Source organism: Chelonoidis abingdonii, chromosome 24, assembly GCF_003597395.2.
Source record: "Chelonoidis abingdonii isolate Lonesome George chromosome 24, CheloAbing_2.0, whole genome shotgun sequence".
Lineage (NCBI taxonomy): Eukaryota > Metazoa > Chordata > Testudines > Testudinidae > Chelonoidis > Chelonoidis abingdonii.
Window position 1 is genome coordinate 8,596,278 of NC_133792.1, and position 23,120 is coordinate 8,619,397.

General features: G+C 47.3%; 1 protein-coding gene across 2 annotated transcripts in view; it reads right to left on the reverse strand.

Moving 5' to 3' along the window:
* WHRN (whirlin) overlaps positions 1-23,120 on the reverse strand; it is a 110,361-nt gene that overhangs the window by 36,791 nt on the left and 50,450 nt on the right. For both annotated transcript variants that reach the window (XM_032797897.2, XM_032797896.2), the window contains exons 4-5: positions 1,170-1,372; positions 619-655 (exon numbers count right to left, since the gene is read on the reverse strand). In XM_032797897.2, the coding sequence (XP_032653788.1) occupies positions 619-655; positions 1,170-1,372 (240 nt within the window). The remainder of the gene's footprint in view (positions 1-618; positions 656-1,169; positions 1,373-23,120) is intronic.

A 23,120-nucleotide genomic window follows, 5' to 3' on the forward strand; every position in this document is an offset into this window, starting at 1 on the left:
ACAAGAAATGAGCAGCTGGCAAGCATCAGGAAGAGGGGGCTATTGAAAGGAGGGGAATTGCACGAGGTGCAATGGAATGAGGGGACCGAGCGATGGGCTAGCCCAGAGCAAGAGTCTTCAAGCTGGGAACACGCTCAACCCACAACATATAGAGCTGTATTTCCAGCACCTTGGATTGTTTGAGTCTTTGGTTCCGCGGGCTTAAATGAGAGGGCGCTGGGTTTGGATGTCCCACACCGGTGCTCCGTTCGCTTGGCTGCAGGGACTCTGCATGGCCGCCGGTGTAACAGCGATCAGAATCTGGCCAAAATTTAGATCAGGACCCAGGTTTGGACTCCAAGTGCTCCTGGAGCGTGGGTGAGGGAGGGGAAGTGGGGTTTGGTTTCATATTGCGGGAGAAGGGGCTGATCTCCCAGAGTGTGAGATTTCTACTGTCTGACCAAAGAAGAGCGAGGCAGCTCTGCAAAGACGGCGCTCCTCTCCCCGTGCAAGCTGTGCTGCCGTTCACTCATTCCTGGGGTACAATTGGCTTTCCAGCCTGCCCAGGCCAAAGCCTAATTCCAGCCTGCAGAGCCCCCTCAGGCGTCCCCTTTCATCTCCCCAGTTCTGGAGTCCTACCTTTCCTGTTGCCTCTGCTGTGTGATCACTAGCTGCCCTGTGAGAAGAGAGAACAACCTTTAGCATCGAGCCAGCTCAGAACAGCCCGAATTGGCAGGGTGGAACTTATTGGCATGAACCATATTAAAAAGGCTGTTTTTGCACCTCCTCCGTTGTTCTAGGTTAACATTAGAATATTAAGTTGCAGGCCATACATCTCTGACTAATGGCTTCTTGACTGGGGGGAGATATGATCTAGACTCCATGGCACTGTCCCATGCTCCTGGGTTCTAGGTTATGGACACAATCTTCAGGATTCCAGAATATGGCCCTAGGGTGTAGTTTACCAGGTTGTAGGATAGGGGGTGCTAGGTTTCAGGCCATGGGTTGCTGGGTGCCAGATTACAGGTACATATAACAGGTTCATGGACCACAGCAGGCCAAGGCATGGAGTACAGGCCACTAATCTCACAAAGTGACATCCAGGCAACTCTGTACAGAGTACATGGGATGCTGGCTTGCAGGCCATACAAAGCAAGGTTCCACAGAACCCGCGCTGAATGCATACAAACCCTGCTGTGTTCACTGGGGTCTCTCCAATCTGGGAGCTCGCTATCCATCGGGTCTCATCCACCGTGGTACGGGCGTGCGGCAGCCTTCCGATGTCCTTCACAGTCATGATGAGGTGTCGCGACGACTTCAGCAACTTCACTGCCTCGTCATGGGGAATGCTGAGGAAACTTCTGCCGTTCACCTCCAGGATCTGATCTCCCACCTGCAGACACAGGGACAAATGAGTGACCTGGGTGAGCCCAGCAGACCTCCCAACCATCTCTTCATCTTAGAGCCAAGCATTCCTCTTGCTGGTGCTAATCCAGTGTTACCAGGAATCCGCCGCATATCCTGATGTCATGCCTTACCTACAGAGCAGTGCCCCTCTCCTGGCATTACTGCATCTCTAGCAATTCCTTTCCTCTTGATATAGTTGCAAAAACCTTCCTGTAATGGTCACCACCTTGGCCAACTCACTGGGGGGTTGAACTGGGGACCCGCAGAACTAAAAGCAGGAGCTACTACACCTTAACCTAAATCACCCAATTCATCTCCTCTGTGGACCAGGCATAGAGAGGCACCCATAACACATGCTCACCACTGAGTTACATTTCCATCCACCTTAAGCAACGCTGAATCACCAACACTCACAGGCTAAGATATTCTAAAGGGATCAGCTGCCTTTAGCAAGTGAAGGTGTGAGCGTAGCATGGGTATCCCTACCTGGGCTAGCTTTAATCTAGCTAGCATGGGCAATGATGGTAGTGTAGTGATGGTGGAACAGGCTAACAATCAGCATACAAGCCAGCCGGGGAAGCCTGGGTATGTCCTTGGGTTGCTAGCCCAGGCTGCTACAGCTACACTATTACCGTATGCCTCCACACCTTCCCTTGCAGTGTAGACATACTCTTATACGGACTCTTATAGGGACCAACTAAGTGGCCGGGTTTTCCAAAAAGTTCAGCACATGGGGTACACACCGGGGGGTAAGTGCTTTGAAAATCTGTGTCTAAATAAATCTACACAGCAATGAGACACCCGCGGCTGGCCTGTGTCAGCTGACTCGGGCTAAGGGGTTGTTTTATTGCAGATATTTAGCCTTGGGCTGCAGCACGAGCTCAGGGTCCCTCCCACCTCACAGGGTCCTAGAGCCAAGCCTGAATATCTATACTGCAATGAAATAGCCCCGCAGCTGGAGTCCCATGAGCCTGAGTCAGCTGGCACAAGCCAGCCATGGGTTTTTAACTCCAGTGTAGACGTACTCTAACAGGATCGGAGCTCTTCGGAAAAGCTGGTCCCAACCGTGCGTGATGAGCAACCACTATCCAGTTGCCCACTGGGCACAGAAGTGAGGGATGAATGTTGCTTTGGGGCAAATACTGTGTGGCTGTTTTACTGTTTAAATGGAACATAGTTTAGTATTGTTCATCGACTTAGTATTTCCTCCTGCCCACCCCTCTGCTGGCTGCTGCGGTCTTCCCCCATTATCCGGCTGTGACCTCCCACTAATCCCTCCCTCACTGAGTTCAACCCCTGCATTTACACTAGCTCCAAGTTTGCCCTCAAATTCTCTTGCAGTTCCTCCCCTCTGGCAAGAAGTTGAGTTAGCAGGGTTTCTCCTCTGGCTGGCATCTCAATATCACAAAGCTGTCCTCAGCCGGATGCAGAAATCAGTCAGATGGTCCCTGGTTAGCTGTATTTGTCACCCAATAGACAAGGTTTTGGAGCTCCAGCGGGGCTGCATTGATTCCTCTAGTAACCAATCTGTGTCGCTGCTGATGGCTTCTCTAGCTGGGACCTGACATGAGCTAACACACTTTGCAACCTCTTCTCTTTGTGCTCCCTGGGGGAAATCACCTGTTTTATTACCATCCTGTCCCTGGGAGTCTAAGGGCATGTCTACACTGCGAAATTAGGTCGATTTAATAGAAGTTGATTTTTTAGAAATCGATTGGATACAGTTGATTGTGTGTGTCCCCACTAAGTCGCATTAAGTTGGCAGAACGCGTCCACAGTGCCAAGGCTAGTGTCGACTTTTGGAGCGGTGCACTGTGGTAGCTATCCCATAGTTCCCGCAATCTCCTCCACCCATTGGAATTCTGGGTTAAGCTCCCAGTGCCTGATGGGGCAAAAACATTGTCGCAAGTGGTTCTGGGTACATGTTGTCAGGCCCCCCTCCCTGCCTCCCTTCGTGAAAGCAATGGCAAAAAATTGTTTCTCGCCTTTTTTCCTGGGTTACCCGTGAAGACGACATAACACGGCAAGCATGGAGCTCACTATCACCGTACGTCTCCTGGGTGCTGCTGGCAGACGCGGTACTGAGTGCTACACCGCAGCATCCCCTTGACTTGCCTTGAGGATGGCAGACAGTGCAATACGACTGTTAACTGTTGTAACTGTCCCACGGGTGCTCCTGGACGACCTCGGTTAGGTTGGTTGGGGGCACCTGGGCAGACATGGGTGCTCCTGACCAGCCTCGGTGAGGTTGGCCGGGGGCTCCTGGACAAAAATGGGAATGACTCCAGGTCATTCTCTTCTTTAAGTTTTATCTAATGGAGATTCAGTCCTGCCTGGAATATCATGCCAGCTGGAGACTTCTGCCTCAGGCTGCTCTCCCAGTCGGCAGCACTGTGTGTCGTGCCTACCCCAGTCTAACCCTTGCTCTCATAGTTCATGAAGCCTGGACAGTAGTAAGCAAAAGTTAAACTATAGGCTGAGCAAGTGCATAATGGTGGTAGAATGTGCCTTTGGACGTTTAAAAGCGCGCTGGTGCAGTTTACTGCTTGTTTAAACCTCCACAACTATTCCTATCATTATACTGTTTTGCTGTGTGCTCCACAATTCTGTGAGAGTAAGGGGAGACATTTATGCAGGTGGAGGTTGAGGCAAATCGCCTGGCCGCTGATACGTGCAGCCAGACCAGGGCAGTTAGAAGAGCACAGCAGTGCGCGCTGTGCATCAGAGAAGCTTTGAAAACCAGTTTCATGACTGGCCAGGCTACGGTGTGAAAGTTCTGTTTGTTTCTCCTTGATGAAAACCCGCCCCCTTGGTTCACTCTACTTCCCTGTAAGCCAACCGTCCTCCCCTCTCCACTTTGATCTCCACTTGCAGAGGCAATAAAGCCATTGTTGTTTCAAATTCATGCATTCTTTATTAATTCGTCAAACAAATGGGGGGATAACTGCCAAGGTAGCCCAGGAGGAGTGTGTGGGGCGGGAAGCACATGGGTGGAGTAGTTGTAGGGGCACCTCCTAGAATGGCATGCAGCTCATCATAGAAGCAGCATGTCTGGGGCTCTGACCCGGAGTGGGCGTTTGCCTCTCTGGTTCTTTGGTAGGCTTGCCTGAGCTCCTTAACTTTCAAGTGGCACCGCTGCGGGTCCCTGTTATAACCTCTGTCCTTCTTGTCCTTGGAGATTTTTTCAAATATTCCGGCATTTTGTTTTTTGGAACGGAGTTCAGATAGCACAGATTCGTCTCCCCATACAGTGATCATATGCAGTACCTCCCGTTTGGTCCATGCTGGAGCTCTTTTGTGATTCTGGGACTCCATAGTCACCTGTGCTGATGAGCTCTGAATGGTCACCTGTGCTGATCAACTCGCCACGCTGACCAAACAGGAAATGAAATTCAAAAGTTCGCAGGGCTTTCCCTGTCTACCTGGCCAGTGCATCTGAATTGATGATGCTGTCCAGAGTGGTCACAATGGAGCACTCTGGGACAGCTCTCAGAAGCCAATACAGTCAAATTGCGTCCACACTACCCCAAATTCGACCCAGCAGGGTCAATTTCAGCGCTAATCCCCTCGTCGGGGAGGAGTACAGAAATCGATTTTAAGAGCCTTTTAAGTTAACAAAAATGGCTTCATCGTGTGAACGGGTGCAGGGTTAAATCGATCTAACGCTGCTAAATTCGAACTAAACTCGTAGTGTAGACCAGGTCTGAGCCTCATCTCATTCAAGCCAGTAGGATCTGGCCCTAGGTTCACTGGCTGGATTTACACTGTTCTCTTATTCTGTAATCACTCCTAAACCCCCAGCTGATTTCCCAACCCCCACAAGGCGCTTACAAACCAAGCCAGGAGCTGGGAAAACACTCTACTCCCCTGATCAGTGCTAGGTCAGCCGTTCACCCTTCCAAGTCCGGATGAAATCTGGGTGTGGTTCCATTTTGAGCTGAAAACCCTGCTCCTTGGCTCTGGGCAATTCGCTCTGGGGGTGGGGTGACATTCTGCATGATTCATTGCACTGTTTTTAACAACTCTGCTCTGTTAAGCCATTTGCACCCGGCATCCACTCAGAGCAAGAAGTGTTGCTACCTCCCATGGGCTGGCTTCTTGGTGCTTCATCACACTGTCGTAGAGGAAAGCAATTTATTGTCTCTCTGGCTCGGGCCAGATGGTGGCTGCCTGGAGTGTCACATGGATAAATCATTTTACAGTGCAGCTGAGAGTTTTATCTGCAGCAAAGAGTCCATCTCTTGGCATGACAGGGCTCAGCTCTCAGCAAACAAGGGTGTGGCAGGCACCTCGCTCACACTCCCTGTTTTAAAAATCTAACAGGGAGTCACCTGCAGAGCGAACAATTGGCCACTTCAAACTTCTCACTAGCCTGTCTATCAGGGCCACTTGGAACATCCTGGCAACAGCAGGGACAGAACTCAGATCCTGAACCTGCTGTAAAAAGCACAGCATCTACCAGCTGAGCTAAGGGAGACTCCGCACCAGCTGTTAGCCGTATAACATATATGACACACAGTGAAGCAGTGCAGATTCTATGCAGTAAAAGGCAATGGGGACACATTAGTCAGTTCAGCACAGTCACTGTGAACTTACTACTTCCTTGTGGAGTTTTGCTATATGTTTGCTGCTTTACGTTAGCACTAGGCAGTCATACAATTAGCCAAAACGGGCCAACCTGTGAACCTTGAAGGAGCTTGTATCCAGGGCTCCAGTTCAGACCAATCTCCCCACTCCATTTATTAATGTGCGGTGCTCTGAAATCCCCGTTGGTTAAAAACAACTCTAAACTACGCGAAACTCAACAGAGGTCTTCTCCACCCACTGGGAGTCCTCCTGAGCAGAACGTCGAGAGCGGACACCTTTTCAGTCTCTGTCCCTGCTCACTTGCATGCAGTCGACTGGCCATAAAGCACCCGCCAATGTTATGAGACTCCAATCCCCCACTGCAGCATCTGGGGTTAATGCCACAGTATCTCACTCCTGCTTCCAAACCCAGGCCAGCTTCGGGGTTGAGGACAGGGACTAGACTTCATCTTTCTTCTGCCTCTTAGTCCTCCCTGTCCTTTAATTAAGATCATCTGTCATTTCATTCCATAGCCCAAATTTCCACTGTAATCGGAGACTTCCTCGGGCTGCTCCACATTGCTTCATATGCACCATTGTTTTGGCCTTTTTTTTTTGGCTTCCAATGTATCAAAATCACCTCCTCCCTCCACTCTGTATCACGATCCCCTAATTTTCTGATAAGCGGCTTCTTTGAAACAGCTCTTTCATATCTGCTTACCCACAGCCTTCTGTTTAGACCTTTGTTCTGACAAAGCTGTTGTCTTTAGGCTTCAATTTCAGTGGAACACGTCGTTACCTTCAGTAACTCCCTGTTTGGAGGGGAGCTGAAGCTAAATATAAGAAATATAATAAAATGAAAAATCAATTCCAATGTGGCTCATTCTGCCCACTGTGGCGGAGCTCAGAGATGACTGACTGGGTCTTGGGGGTCTTCCGCGCGCTGTGGGGCCAGCCGGGATTCAGGGTTGCTCCAGGCGCTGGCTGCCTGGACAGGGTTCGGGACTGCTCCAGGTGCCAGCTGGGTTTGGGGCTGTGCTGGCAGTCCAGCCTGCAAGAGAGGGGCACAGCCTTGGGTGGAAGAGGCGGGATGGGGGCTAGCCTCCCCGAACAGGGGGTTCACACGCCGCCCATGAGTTTTACTGCTGTAATTCCATTGATTTCAATGCGACAGGGAGCAGAATTTGGCTGTGTGTGTCAAGGATAAAGCATCAGGAGACCTAGGTTCTTTTCCTGACACTGACTAGCTTGCAAAAGTCATTTAACATCCGTGCCACGGGGTGTGAGGATAATGATCAGTCGGCTTACACTGCCACTGTGATCTGAGCTTCACCCAACCCTTGAGGTATGACAGTGTCAGCACCCTCCTTTAAACGATGGGTGGCTGAGACACAGAGAGACTAAGTGCCTTGCCCAAGAATTAAACTCGGGTTTGCCAAGCCTACGACTAGCATCCTAACCACCGGCCCGGCCTCTCTTCAGAACAATGTTCATGCTACTTGGTGAAGTCCACCAGGAAAATATGCTACCCATTATTATTGCATTCATTACTGCGTGTGTCAGGCAGGCGGGGAGCTGCCAATTACCATACGCCACGGGGCACCAGAAAATATTGCAGTCTTGACCTTGAAAGGTCTCTCATTGGGCAATAGTGGATCAAGGCCAGTCTCTACTCTCCAAACATGAAGATTTCAGCCTGCCATGAAGGGTTTGAGGGGGCTGGTTGTGCTCTGAAAGGGTTAGATAATTTGGTCACAGTGCACGCTGGCAACAGAGACACTTGCTCTTGTCTGCTTTTGTTATCCTGGTGCCATAATCTCCTGCTGAGCCCCTAAAGATGCACACAGCTCCTTTAATTGCACTGCCTAATGCCAGCCAGCTGCTGTGATTGTTTTCCCCTCCTGGTGCCGGCTATTGAGAAATTCCACAAAATGGATTTGAATGGCAGCAGGCACAGAAGAGACTCCTTGGTTAGCTGGGTTCTAGGGTCTGGCTCACAAGCTCAGTCCGCTTTCCTTCCCAACGCTGCTCCCAGGCGAGGCGCACATGTTCCACACAGAGAAACGTGCTAGAGGGCCAGAGGACTAGCTCGCACCTCTCCCTATCCCAAATTCTCTATGTGTAATGGACTATACTAGGGGTTCTCAAACTGGGGGTCGGGACCCCTCAGAGGGTCGAGAGGTTATTATGTGGGGGGTCGCAAGCTGTCAGCCTCCACCCCAAACCCTGCTTTGCCTCCAGCATTTAGAATGGTGTTAAATGTACAAGCAGCAGAGAATCCTGTGGCACCTTATAGACTAACAGACGTTTTGGAGCGTGAGCTTTCGTGGGTGAATACCCACTTCTTCAGACGCAGGTAGTGGAAACTTCCAGGGGCAGGTATATATATGCTAGCAAGCAAGCTAGAGATAACTTAGGTTGTTCAATCAGGGAGGTGTGAGGCCCTGTTTAGCAGAGTAGAGGTGGTTGAAAGCCAGAGGGAGAAATGGTTCTGTAATTGGCAAGCCATTCACAGTCTTTGTTTAGTCCAGAGCTGATGGTGTCAATTTGCAGAATACTGAAGCTCAGCAGTTTCTCTTTGAAGTCTGGTCCTGAAGTTTTTTTGCTGGCAGGATGGCCACTCTTAAGGTCTGCTATAGTGTGGCCAGGGGTTGAAGTGCTCTCTACAGGTTTTTTGTATATTGCCATTCCTGACATCTGATTTGTGTCCATATCCTTTTCCGTAGTGACTGTCCAGTCTGGCCGATGTACATAGCAGAGGGGCATTGCTGGCATTGATTGGCGTATATACATTGGTGGACGTGCAGGTGAAATGAACCGTGATGGTGTGGCTGATCTGGTTAGGTCCTGTGATGTGTCGCTGGTGTAGATATGTGGGCAGATTGGCATCAGGTTTGTTGCATGTTGGTTCCTGAGCTAGAGTTACTATGGTACGGTGTGCAATGTGCTGGTGAGAATAGTTTCAGGTTGGCAGGCTGTCTGTGGGCAAGGATCGGCCTGCCACCCACGACCCGTGAAAGTGTGGGATCATTGTCCAGGATGGGTTGTAGATCCCTGATGATGCGTTGGAGGGGTTTAGCTGGGGCTGATGATGTGGCCAGTGGAGTCCTGTTGGTTTCTTTCTTGGGTTTGTCTTGCAGTAGGAGGCTCTGGTACACGTCTGGCTCTGTTGATTCTGTTTCCTAATTCCTCGTGCGGGTATTGTAGTTTTGAAAAATGCTTGGTGGAGAATTTGGTTGGTCTCTGTCTGAGGGGTTATGAGCAGATGCGGTTGTACTCAGTGCTTGGCTGTAGACAATGGATCGTGTGATGTGCCCGGGATGACAGCTGGAGGCATGAAGGTAGGCGTAGCGGTCGGTAGGTTTTCGATAAGGGTGGTGTTAATGTGACCAGCACTTATTTGCACCGTGGTGTCTAGAAAGTGGACCTCCCGTGTAGATTGGTCCAGGCTGAGGTTGATGGTGGGTGGAAGTTGTTGAATCGTGGTTGGAATTTTCTAGAGTCTCCTTCCCATGGTCCAGATGATGAAGATGTCATCAATGTAGCGTAGGTAGAGAAGGGGCGTGGTGGACGAGAGCTGAGAAGCGTTGTTCCAGGTCAGCCATAAAAATATTGGCGTATTGTGGGGCCATGCGGGTGCCCATAGCAGTGCCACTGATCTGGAGGTATATATTGTCATCAAACTTGAAATAGTTGTGTGTGAGGATGAAGGCACAGAGCTCAGCAGCCAGTTGTGGCTGTTGGCATCATAGGGATACTGTTCCTAACAGCTTGTATTCCATCTTGTGTGGGTTTGTGTAGAGAGCCTCTAATCCATGTGTGCTAGGATGGTGTTTTCTGGAAGGTGACCAATGCGTTGTAGTTTCCTCAGGAATCGGTGGTGTCACGGAGATAACTGGGAGTGCTGGTGGCATAGGGTCTGAGTAGAGAGCCACATATCCAGACAGTCCTTCAGTGAGTGCCAATGCCCGAGATGATGGGGCGTCCAGGCTTTCCGGGTTGTGGATCTTGGTAGTGAGGAGAATAATCTGGTCGGCTCTAAGGGTATGTTGATTTGTTCCAGTGTTAGTGTAGGGAGTGTCCTGAGTAGAGGTCCTTTCTTAGTGTATTCCTCAGTGGATCTAGAAGGAATGGCCTGTAAGATCCATCAACCTCATGAAGAAACTTGCACAAATACAGACAGATATCATCTCCCTTCCAATGCACAACGATGACATATACCAAATGGATAAAGTAAAAAATCCACTGCTATCTACATACTACACAGAACACCAGTGAGAGATTATGCCTCACTGTTAAAGCAAACAGAACCACTTGAGTCAGCATCCTATACAAGCAAACAGGAAACATAAAAAAAGAGCTCTCCAACCTGGAGACCTTCATAATAACCAAACTTCCAAAAAAACGGACTTCACTAAAATAAGACAGGAGTTCTACCCTCACTTCACCTCTCTACAAAAGAAAAAGGACTGTAAGCTGTCTAAACTTCCTACTGACACATGGGGCCACCACCGTGGTACCCCTAACCCACCCAGCCATATCGGTCAATCTATCCAACTACACATCAGCCCAGAAGAAAAGTCTTGTCCTATTCTCGGGGACTCTCTTTCTGCCCTGCCACCCCCACCAACATGATACAGTCTGTGGGCGATCTGGAAGCCTACTTTCGCCATCTGCGACTCAAAGAATACTTCCAGGACAAACACTGAACAGTGCACTGATACAACAGGTACCCACCCACAAAGCACAGAAGAAGACTCCCAATGGACTCCTCCTTAGGGTCGAAATGACCGTCTGGACCTATCATTGAATGCTCCGCCGATGTGCACAGGCGAAATCGTGGAAAAACAACACCGCTTGCCTCATACCTAGTCGTGCAGAACGCAATGCCATCCACTGGCCTCAGAACCACCCTGACATTATCATCAAAGAGGCTGATAAGGAGGCTGCTGTTGTATCATGACAGGTCTGACTACCAAAAGGAGGCCGCCAGACAACTCCAATACCAAATTCTACAGGCCACTTCCCTCAGATCCCACTGAGGAATACACTAAGAAACTGGACCATCTACTCAGGACACTCCCTACACTACACCAGAACAAATAGCATACCCTTAGAGCCACGACCAGAGGTTATTCTATCTACTACCCAAGATCCACAAACCCGGAAATACTGGCGCCCATCATCTCGGCATTGGCACTCTCACTGAAGGACTGTCTGTATGTGAGCTCTCTACTCAGACCCTATGCCACCAGCACTCCCAGTTATTCTCCGTGACACCACTGATTTCCTGAGGAAACAACAACCGCATTGTCACCTCCCAGAAACACCATCCTAGCCACCATGGATGTAGAGGCTCTCTCACAAACATCCACACACAGTCGAATACAAGCTGTAGGAACAATTCCCTGATGATGCCACAGCACAACTGGCTGCTGAGCTCTGTGCTTCATCCTCACACACAACTATTTCAAGTTTGATGACAATATATCATCCAGATCAGTGGCACTGCTATGGGCACCCGCATGGCCCACAATACGCCAATATTTTTATGGCTGACCTGGAACAACGCTTCCTCAGCTCTCGTCCACTCACGCCCCTTCTCTACCTACGCTACATTGATGACATCTTCATCATCTGGACCCATGGAAGGAACTTAGAAAAATTCCACCACGATTCAACAACTTCCACCCCACCATCACCTCAGCCTGGACCATTACACCGGAGGTCCACTTTCTAGACACCACGGTGCAAATAAGTGATGTCACATTAACACCACCCTATATCGAAACCTACCGACCGCTACGACCTACCTTCATGCCTCCAGCTTCATATCCGGGCACATCACACGATCCATTGTCTACAGCCAAGCACTGAGGTACAACCGTCTCTGCTAACCCTCAGACAGACAACACCTACAAATCTCCACAAGCATTTTCAAAACTACAATACCGCACGAGGAAATTAGGAAACAGATCAAACAGAGCCAGACGTGTACCCAGAAGCCTCCTACTGCAAAGACAACCCAAGAAAGAAACCAACAAGGACGTCCACTGGCCATCACATACAGCCCCAAGCTTAAAACCCCTCCAACGCATCATCAGGGAATCTACAAACCCATCCTGGACAATGATCCCACACTTTCACGGGTCGTGGTGGCAGGCCGATCCTTGCCCACAGACGCCTGCCACCTGAAACGTCTTCTCACCAGCAACTGCACCCCGTACATTAGTACTCTAGCTTCAGGACCAATCCATGCAACCAAAACCTCGATGCCACTCTCGCCCACATATCTACACCGCGACACCATCACAGGACCTAACCAGATCAGCACACCATCACGGTCATTCACCCCCCGCACGTCACCAATGTTGTAATATACCATCACATGCCAGCAATGCCCCTCTGCTATGCTACATCGCCAGACTGGAAACAGTCACTACGGAAAAGGATAAATGGACACAATCAGATGTCAGGATGGCAAATCCAAACCGTGTAGGAGCAGCACTCTTCAACCTTCCCTGGCCACATAAGCAGGACCTTAAGGTGCCATCCTGCAGCAAAAAAACTTCAGGACCAGACTTTCAAGAGAAAATGCTAGCTTCAGTTCACTGCCAAATTGACACCATCAGCTCTGGACTAAACCAAAGACTGAAGGCTGCCATTACAGAACCAGTTTTCCTCCCTTGGCTTTCACCTCTACTGCTAGAACAGGGCCTCACCCTCCCTGATGAACTAACCTCGTTCTCTAGTGTGCTTGCTAGCATATATTACCTGCCCCTGGAAGTTTCCACTACTGCGTCTGAAGAAGTGGGTATTCACCCACGAAAGCTCACGCTCCAAAACGTCTGTTAGTCTATAAGGTGCCACAGGATTCTCTGCTGCTTTTACAGATCCAGACTAACACGGCTACCCCTCTGATACTTAAATGTACAAAAAAGTGGTTTTAATTTATGAGGCGGGTGGTCACACTCAGAGGCTTGTTGTGTGAAAGGGGTCACCAGTACAAAAGTTTGAGAACCACTAGACCATACTTTTAAGAGATTTGGTAATGGATCATACTAGGAAGTGCAGAGGGCTGGATCTGGGTGTGGTAGATGCAGAAGCAGTAAAACTGAAATAAAGGGCTGGTGGACTCTTCTGGCTTGTCTCTCTGTTGCACGGAAGCTCCACCCTGGTTGTGCTTCCACAGCATTGCTCTGATCCATATGGAAGTGCTGTTCCACCCCAGACATGGCTGGATGTCCGTGGTAGGTGAACTGACCCCTGTGTACAATTTACAAAGTGATCTGGGTTCCTCTGGCATGAAATCCCCATCCCACAAAGGAGAGTTCTAACTAATGACTTGCTCTCTGCCTGATAAACCAGGACTCGTTTGAGCCCTTGAGATCTCCAAAAGTGACATGGAAATCATACCAATATTAGTACATGCACATAACGAGGTGGCTGCAATGGAGGATTAAGCATAAAAGCGTCAGGAAATGAAACTTGCATCATGTGAGGAGGCACCTGAGGAGAGGCAAGATTTGTGGATGACAAAATTATTCAGATTCAAGGACAACAAGAAGGACTAACAAAGTTGGGGGACTGACTGGGCAACACAGTGCAGGTAACATTATTTGTAGAGTGGTGTAAGGTCACACACATCGGAAGGAACAACACATGTACATTGATGGTCAGGAAAAAAACCTAGGCAGCGTGGTGGACAGTTCAACAAACATCTGCTCAATATGCAGCGGTGGTTAAAAAAAAAAAAAGGAACAAGATTTTGTGTAAAGCCAACCATACAGAACAACCCCCAAACTGTTCTACAGGTTGGATATTAGAAAAAACTTTTTCACTAGGAGGGTAGTGAAGCACTGGAATGGGTTACCTAGGGAGGTGGTGGAATCTCCTTCCTTAGGGGTTTTTAAGGTCAGGCTTGACAAAGCCCTGGCTGGGATGATTTAGTTGGGAATTGGTCCTGCTTTGAGCAGGGGGTTGGACTAGATGACCTCCTGAGTCCCTTCCAACCCTGATATTCTGTGATTCTACGGATCAATTCTATGCCTTCACCCTGAGCACACCTTCAACTGTGGTCACTCTCGTCTCAGAAAGGATACCAGCAGAAATAGAAAACGTTCCAGAGGAGGGCAACAAAGACGATTAGCATCACAGAAAGGCTTCCAGGAAAGGACAGATGAAAAAGGTTACGACTGTCACATTTAGAGAGCAGACATAGGAGAGGGGAGGTGGCAGAAGTATCCAAAATACTGAATGAGATCGAGAAGATGAGTCAGGTGCTTCTCACTTACCCTCTGTCACAAGAAGAGAGCAAAGGGCATTCAATTAAATGGAAAGGCAGCACATTCTAAACTGATCAGAGGAACTCAACTGGGACTCTGTGCACGATCTGTGGAACTCTGTGCCGCAAGTTAGCACGGATGCTAAAAAAGGCATTTATAAGAGCTAAAGGCACAGTACTGTAACGTTATATTCTGAGCTCTGTGCTTGGCCTACTGCGTGACCTTGAACAAGTCACCTCACCTCTATGCTTCAGTTTTCTCCTCTGTAAAATGGGGATAAAGATACTGAGTTCCTTGGTAAAGTGCATTGAGATCTGTAGATATAAATTATTTTATATCCATATAAAATAAGTCCCTGAGTTTTTCATGAGTAGATCTCCAAGTGCTTTACAAAGGTCAGAATCATAATCCTCACTTTACAGATGGGAAACTGAGGCACAGGGAAGTGAAGTAATTTCCTAAGGTCAGCAGGCCAGTATCAGAGCCAGGAATAGAACTCATGTCTCCCAATTCCCAGGCCAGGACTCTAACCAGTAGACAACAGTGCCTCCCCTTCTATAGTTAAAACTGGAATAGAACAAAATCTGTAAGGGATATAAGCCCTCATGCTTCAGGTCATGAACAAACCAGTGTCTGATGGGGGTAAGGCAGAAACTTTCCTTGTGAGCTGGTTATTCCATAAGTGTCCAGTGTCTGCTACAGATATAGAGCCTCAGTCTCCTCCTACGTGCAACTCTCCTGGAGTCAGAGTTAAACTGGGGTAACGCCAGCATGAGCTGAGAATCAGGCCCAACGTTTCCTGAATTCTATATAATGGCAGGTGAGTTGGAGACAGATTCTGCCTCTCCCATCTCTGCAAAACTACCCCATCATGTGCCATTGCAGCAGAGGGCATCTGACTATTGTCTCTCTCTAGCAAACAAGTCCGGTGCAGTAACCCAAATCTCATTCACGCAGCCCATGTAAAAATGGCATTTTCCAGCCATTAAGAGTCAGACTGTAACAGCACCCACAACAAGGGCTCAGTCAGCAAAGACCGATGCAGCTGCTCCTCTTGGCTGGATCATTCCCCGCTTCTGAATACCACCTCCTCCTGCATCTTGCCTGGAAGGAGCTCAAAGTGCTTTGACAAGAAGCATCATCATTAACCCCAGGCAGCAAGAATCTCCCATCACTGAGCTCATGGCTGTGAAGACGATCGTTAGGGTTAGCTTATTGATTAACGAAATGCCAGATAAGCTAAGATCAATCTGCTTTACTGACCGCAGAAAGTGTTAATATTTTCCCCAGCCCCGGGAAGCAGTTTTCAATCTGTGTCTGCTCCAAAGGATGAACTTCATTTGAGTTATTTGTACAGGGTGCTGTGTTTACGACAAGCAAGAGATTAATATATCTCGCTCCCTTTTTCGCCTCTGCGTTCCATACAATACCATTCCGGGTGCCAGTAGACTATAAAGTACGAATAGCATTAGACCCATAAAGTGAACTACTGTTTTGTACTCCAGTGCCTAGCAACATTCATATATAATGCTCGGGAGAGGATCCCACATACACGTACAAAAAAACCCAGCCTTGAACAATTTAACTCCTTGGTAAATTTCCACAATAAAGCTTAACAGAAATGCAAAAGCATGCAGGGAGTTTGGCTTCTAGCTCAGCATAAGCATCCTGGTTCATTTTATAATACTGGCTAACAGGACGGTGGTGAAACACCAGTAGCAGCTGATGCCCTGTGTGGTAGCAGCCCCACCAGCTATGGAGCTGCTCAGAAGAAAGGACTGGTGCAGATGAGGCCAGAGACTCACTCCAGACCACACCAGGAGTGGGACATGGGTCACTTGCTGGAAGATTCTCTGCACCCAGAAGTCTTTAAGCCACAATTTGAGGACTTCAGTAACTCAGATATAGGTTAGGGGTTTGATACAGGAGTGGGTGGGTGACATTCTGTGGCCTGTGTTGTGCAGGACGTCAGACTAGATGATCATAATGGTCCCTTCTGACCTTAAGTCTATGAGGAGTCTGAAATAGAACTCAGGTCTCCTACCTCCCAGTCCCCTTTGTCACTGAGCTGAGCCCACTAGGGCATCGGTGCTAGCAGCACAAGGGGAAGAAGAAAGCCAATAGTTGTAACAAAGCCTCTGAAAGGCAGCGATACAAAACGGACCTGGTGACTGGTGGCCTGGAATCCCAGTTCCCCACATTTCTGCATGGCTCCTTGCTGCCTCGCCTGGGAACAGCAGCACAGGGTTTGGAGCAAGAAGCTCATAACAATCATTCACCCTGCTCAAAGTTGCTCTGTTCCTGCCTCAGTTTTCCCCAGTGGAAGGTGCTCCAGGATCAGGTGCTGAGTTTCTACGCTGGCTCTGGAAGCAGATCAAGCTGAATGTGTCTAAGCTGGTGAGACACAGAAACCAGGCAAACTGGAGAAAGAGCTGCAGATGGGGCCAGGCAGACAGCAAACTTGGTAGCCCCACTACTTTGTTAGCTATCAGAGGGGTAGCCGTGTTAGTCTGGATCTGTGAAAGCAGCAGAGAATCCTGTGGCACCTTATAGACTAACAGAGGTTTTGGAGCGTGAGCTTTCGTGGGTGAATACCCTAAACAAAGACTGTGAATGGCTTGCCAATTACAGAACCAGTTTCTCCTCCCTTGGTTTTCACACCTCTACTGCTAGAACAGGGCCTCACCCTCCCTGATGAACTACCTCGTTTATCTCTAGCTTGCCTTGCTAGCATATATATACCTGCCCCTGGATATTTCACTACCTGCGTCTGACGAAGTGGGTATTCACCCACAAAAGCTCACGCTCCAAAACCTCTGTTAGTCTATAAGGTGCCACAGGATTCTCTGCTACTTTGTTAGCGTGAGTTTAACTCACAAATGCATGAGTTCTGATGTTCTCAGAAAGCAGAATTCACAAATCAGCATAAATTCCCTTCACACACCATTGGCTTTAAACCAGCGTTCAGAAAATTCCTAACCACCATAGAAACAACTAGGGTAAATTACACAACAGCCCTAACCGGGTAAGACATTGGGGTGAAGAAACTTTGAATTAAATGTGTAATGAGCATCATCTCCTGGGCCCCTTTAATGCACTGAGCAATCCATACTGGAATGGAGTTTTGCTGTTAAAATAAGGAGTGTCTACAGCACTCCAGTACTAAAATGGTGAAAATTCAAGTTCTATCGAGGAGTTTTATTGCAATTATGAATCTTTAATAGTTTTTCATATCAAGTATTAAATTTTCTTTTTTTCTTGTACAAGACAGACATGCAGTTTTAATGAGTCGTCATAACTATTTCATAGAGGTTCAAAACACCAGCAAGCCCTTTCCATAATAAGGAGTCTAGGGAGGGGAGCAGACAAAGGAAATGAAGGAGACCCAGCGCCATGATTAGATCTGCCATTACAGGTGCCGGAGCAGACGCCTGTGGTGGGGTGCAGCACAATCAGTTTGTGCTGTTATAACAGTGCCTTAGGGTGACAGGAGAAGACTGTCTTAGCCAGCAGTTTCCGGTGCTGCTTTGTGTGTGGTCCAGCAGAAAGGACGCTAATTTGGACTCAAAAGACCTAGACTCTTGTGGTCTCTGCCACTGATCTGCTGTGTAATCTTTGACAGGTCATGTCATCTATCAGCAACCTGTTTCACCTCCTGCTTGTCCTTTGGCTATTTAGCTTATAAAATACTCAGGGCAGAAACTGTTTCTTACTATGTGTTTTGCATAGTGCCTACCATCATGAGGCCCCAATCTCCATTACGGCCTGTAAGTGCTACTGGAATAATAATAAGAGAAGAGAAACTACAGGCAAAATACACCTATCAGTTACAGAGCCTGTACAATAGTTACTGATGAAAAGCAAATGATGGAATTCTTGGAAAAACTGGGCATACACAAATTAGTCAGCCTACGTTATATACATTCTTGCCAGGGATTTTACTAATTAACAGCAATAACCATTTTTCATAAACCAAGGACAGCTGATGACTAGTGAAGAGAAAATGTAGTGCCAGGTTTGGACTGGTTTTTTAAAATTGATCCTCATAGACTCATAGACTCTAGGACTGGAAGGGACCTCGAGAGGTCATCGAGTCTAGTCCCCTGCCCTCATGGCAGGACCAAATACTGTCTAGACCATCCCTGATAGACATTTATTTAACCTACTCTTAAACATCTCCAGAGATGGAGATTCCACAACCTCCCTAGGCAATTTATTCCAGTGTTTAACTACCCTGACAGTTAGGAACTTTTTCCTAATGTCCAACCTAAATCTCCCTTGCTGCAGTTTAAGCCCATTGCTTCTTGTTCTATCATTAGAGGCTAAGGTGAACAAGTTTTCTCCCTCCTCCTGATGACACCCTTTTAGATACCTGAAAACTGCTATCATGTCCCCTCTCAGTCTTCTCTTTTCCAAACTAAATAAACCCAATTCTTTCAGCCTTCCTTCATAGGTCATGTTCTCAAGACCTTTAATCATTCTTGTTGCTCTTCTCTGGACCCTCTCCAATTTCTCCACATCTTTCTTGAAATGCGGTGCCCAGAACTGGACACAATACTCCAGTTGAGGCCTAACCAGCGCAGAGTAGAGCGGAAGAATGACTTCTCGTGTCTTGTTTACAACACACCTGTTAATAACTGTGCTGTAACTCTAGCTCCAGTAAGGGGAATAAAGGCAGAAATAAGAGAAGGATTCAGAGAGAAAAATCACTGCGCCGGACATTGTTGGACAGATTTTCAAAGGGCTCATGACATTGGGTGTCAACAATGGGAACTGCTGGGAGCTGAGCACTTTTGAAAATCTGCCCCAAAATATTGGTGCTGAGCACTATTCATAGAGGGCAATGGAACCAGCAAGGTGAGTTTATAAAGAGCAAATCTTGCTGGACAATCTTGGTGGCTTGTTTGGAAAGAACTGCAAGATGACTAGATCAGGGGTCAGCAACCTTTCAGAAGTGCTGTGCCGAGTCTTCATTTATTCACTCTTGATTTAAGGTTTCGCATGCCAGTCATACATTTTAATGTTTTTAGACGGTCTCTTTCTATAGATCTATAATATAGAACTAAACTATTGTTGGATGTAAAATAAATAAGTTTCTTAAAATGTTTAAGAAGTTTCATTTAAAATTAAATTAAAATGCAGAGCCCCCACCTAGAATTGTGGCCAGGATCTGGGCAGTGTGAGTGCCACTGAAAATCAGCTCGTGTGCAGACTTCGGCACGTGTGCCATAGGTTGCCTACCCCTGGACTAGATGAAGGGAGGTGCAGTGGATGGAATATAGATGGATTTCAGTAAAGAATTGGACACTGCACCTTGAAAAATTAATTCAAACTGGCTTGGGGAGGACTGAATATGAGCGAAAAGCCTTGAAACGGAAAGGTAATGCTAACTAGCATTTAATTGATTTGGGAGCAAGGTGGCTAATGGGATGCTACAGGGGTTAGTGTTAGGACTGACCTCATTTAACATCATCAATATACCAGAAGATGAAGGTGAAATGACATTAATATCTATTAAACTAGAAGGGGTTGCAAACCCCAGCCAGGATAGAGAACTAATACAAAGACCTAGAGAGATTCAAAACATGGTCAGAAAAGAAAAAAGAGAAAAAAGAATCAGCTTGGAGAATGTGATCTAATATATAAAGAGATGTCCGCTGGGAGGTAGGAATATTGAACAGACCTAGAGTGATGGTGGATAGCAAATGAGATCAATGCACGTGTCATCTGGCACATGTAAAGGCATCACATGACATAGCAGGGAGGTCATGGCCCCTCTCTATGGGCCTGGTCCAGTGAGAAGCTTTCCGTTCACTTCACTGAGCTGTGATTAGCCTCTATATGCAGCTGCTGACCAATCACACCTGGAATATTACGGTCTCTGCTGGGTGCCACGTTACTAGGAGATGACCGGAGTTCAGAAAGCAGGAAAAGTGATCGGGGGCTGGAGGGACTGATTTATGAAGTAAGGTTAGGAGAGCTAACTCGATCTAGCGAGGCAAAGGAATCACTAAGGAGGGGCAGTCTACCTGGATGGGAAAGGAATTATTTACAGGATTCTCAGAGTTAGGCTGTGACGTTTCAGTCTATATGATTTTATAAAAAAATGCTAATGAGTGAATTTAATGTAACTTGAATATACTTCATGCAAGAGGTCTCTTGTAAAGTATCATTATAAAGCTTATAATCTACTAGGTGTGGTCATCCTATTTGTATAAACATATCACTCTTGTATCTGAAACTAGAAATATGAAATATTACTCTGAGGGCCTATTGTAATTATGCAAAGTGTGGGCCATTAATGGTCGTTTGGAATCTTGATGGCTCCCATCGACCAGGACAATTGACTGTGGATGGCTCTGTTTGCAGTCAGGCCTTCCTGTGGGTCAGGCTGGGAGGAATGAAGGCTTGAAGTCTTACAGTGACATGTGATCATGTCACCTGAACTGGAATCCATTTTTAACCTGATGCCTTCATTGAGAAGGAGCGGGTGGGAATCCAAAGAGGGACAAAGGATTCCTCCCTTATGCAAAAGATACATAAAGGGGTGGAACAGAACAAAGAGGGGAGAGGCACCATCATGAGGAATCCTCTAGCTACCACCTGAGCTGGAACAAGAGCTGTACCAGGGGAAAGAATTGTGCCCAGGCCTGGAAGGTGTCCAGTCTGCGGAAAAAGCTTACTGAAGCATCTCTGAGGGTGAGATTATCTGTATACCGTTTGATTAAACATAGATTTGCGTGTTTTATTTTATTTTTCTTGGTGAGTGACTTTGTTCTTTCTGTTACTACTTGGAACCACTTAAATCCTACTTTCTGTATTTAATACAATCACTTTTTACTTATTAATTAACTCAGAGTATGTGTTAATACTTGGGAGGGCAAACAGCTGTGCATATCTCTCTATCAGTGTTATAGAGGGCGAACAATTTATGAGTTTACCCTGCATAAGCTTTATACAGGGTAAAACGGATTTATTTGGGTTTAGACCCCATTGGGAGTTGGACATCTGAGTGTTAAAGACAAGAACACTTCTGTACACTGCTTTCAGGTAAACCTGCAGTTTTGGGGCAGGTAATTCAGACCCTGGGTCTGTGTTGGAGCAGATGGGAGTGTCTGGCTCAGCAAGACAGGGTGCTGGGGCCCCGAGCTGGCAGGGAAAGCACAGGCAGAGGTAATCTTGGCACATCAGGTGGCAGCTCCCAAGGGGGGGTTCTGTGATCCAACCAGTCACATAGGGTTAACCATTATCCTGGATTTTTCATTAAAGAAACTTATTGAGGCAGGTTCAGAAAAATGTGTCAAAAGTTTCATGACAAAATAAACAAAATATGACGTTGGGTATAAATATTTCAATGTTGACCATTTATAACAATCAAGGCTGTTTTCTTAACAGCTGAAGAGCTCTCTGTTTCACGGCTCGGGTATTCTAATGTTCTGAGGCTAGTACTTCTGATTTGCAGTAGGATTTTAATTAGCTGGGAGTGAGCTTTCACCGAATGCTTTGCATTATCCATGTAAGGATTAGGAAGCCCTTAACAAACCCTTTGCCCCTGTGAGTGCATAGTATTGAGCTTTGGGGGTACCCGAAGCACAGAGAGGCTAAGGATGATGCTGTCAAGACTAAGAAAGCACAATACCCACTGGGTCTCTTGGCGGCTCAGGCAGTGTTCAGCTCCTTTGAAAAATCCGGCCACGGGAGCTGAAATTTACACCTTTAAACCCCTATTTGTGCTCTCCTCATTTGTTTATTGTCTCCATTGGCTGCTTTTCACCAAATACTATTGGTCTGTAAGTGACTTGTCCCTGATATTTGCTGGCTCCTTGGGTGAACACTTAATAGGACTGGAGTTAATAATCCACTTATAAAATTATCATTCACCATATTAAATATAGCCGAGGGCAGATAACATAGTTTAATATGCATAGAGATATCCTGTAATTTAGGACCTTATCCAATGCCAATTGAAATCAATAGGAGTCTTTCCATCAGCTCTAGCAGATGTTGGATCATGCCCCTAGGGAATGGAAGTCTTTCTATTTGCCTGGTATAACCCGTTACTTGGAAGAACTTGTTTAACTTCAGTTTCTTTCCGCATCTTAGAATCATGTCTCTCTGTGCCTCTGCCCGTATTAGCTTAGGGAGTGTGCACGTGCATTCTTTAGTCTAAGTATCATCATCCTATGTGGATAACAAGAAGCCAGAGGCCCCTTTCTGTTCCTCCCTCCACCAAATATTCCCAAATTTACAGCTTGCAGTGTATGCAAATGAGGGAGAAGGAACTAGACACAAACATGCAGAACTTGGTGTTCAGCAAAGCGTCAGGCTCCTGGCACGTGCAAACCACTTACAGGAAAACAGCACAGCGAGGCGCAAGGCATAAAGAATCAATAAGCAGAGATGTAATGTAAAAACAATGCTCGCCGCATGAAGCCTTGCCTAGAAAACGCTGCCACCTCTTAATCCTCACCTGGTCAATGTGGAAGAAAATAACACAGAATTAGATGGTGCATTTTTATAGAAGCTTCTCCAATTAATTCCTTCCCTCCACTGCCTGGGAGATGAAATGATAGGTGGAGAGAGATGCTGTGTATTATAAATGGAAATAATCAGAGAGAGTGATAATAGAAGGCTGTATTCTTGGTATGGCAACTATTATTTTTTCCTATACGTATTTCCCTTGGCCCAGATGTTCCATTAGCTGCTCTGGCCTCCTGGCTGAGCTAGGAAAGCAGCAATTTTCTCTGGGTGGTGATGGGGGGTGTTTGGGGGAGCTTGGTGGAACATCGAGGCATCGATTATGAAAATAATCTCAGGGAATGGAAACCAGTTCCCCTCCCTCTCCTGCCATTAATCTTGCAGTGTTTACAAGCAGGAGCCTGA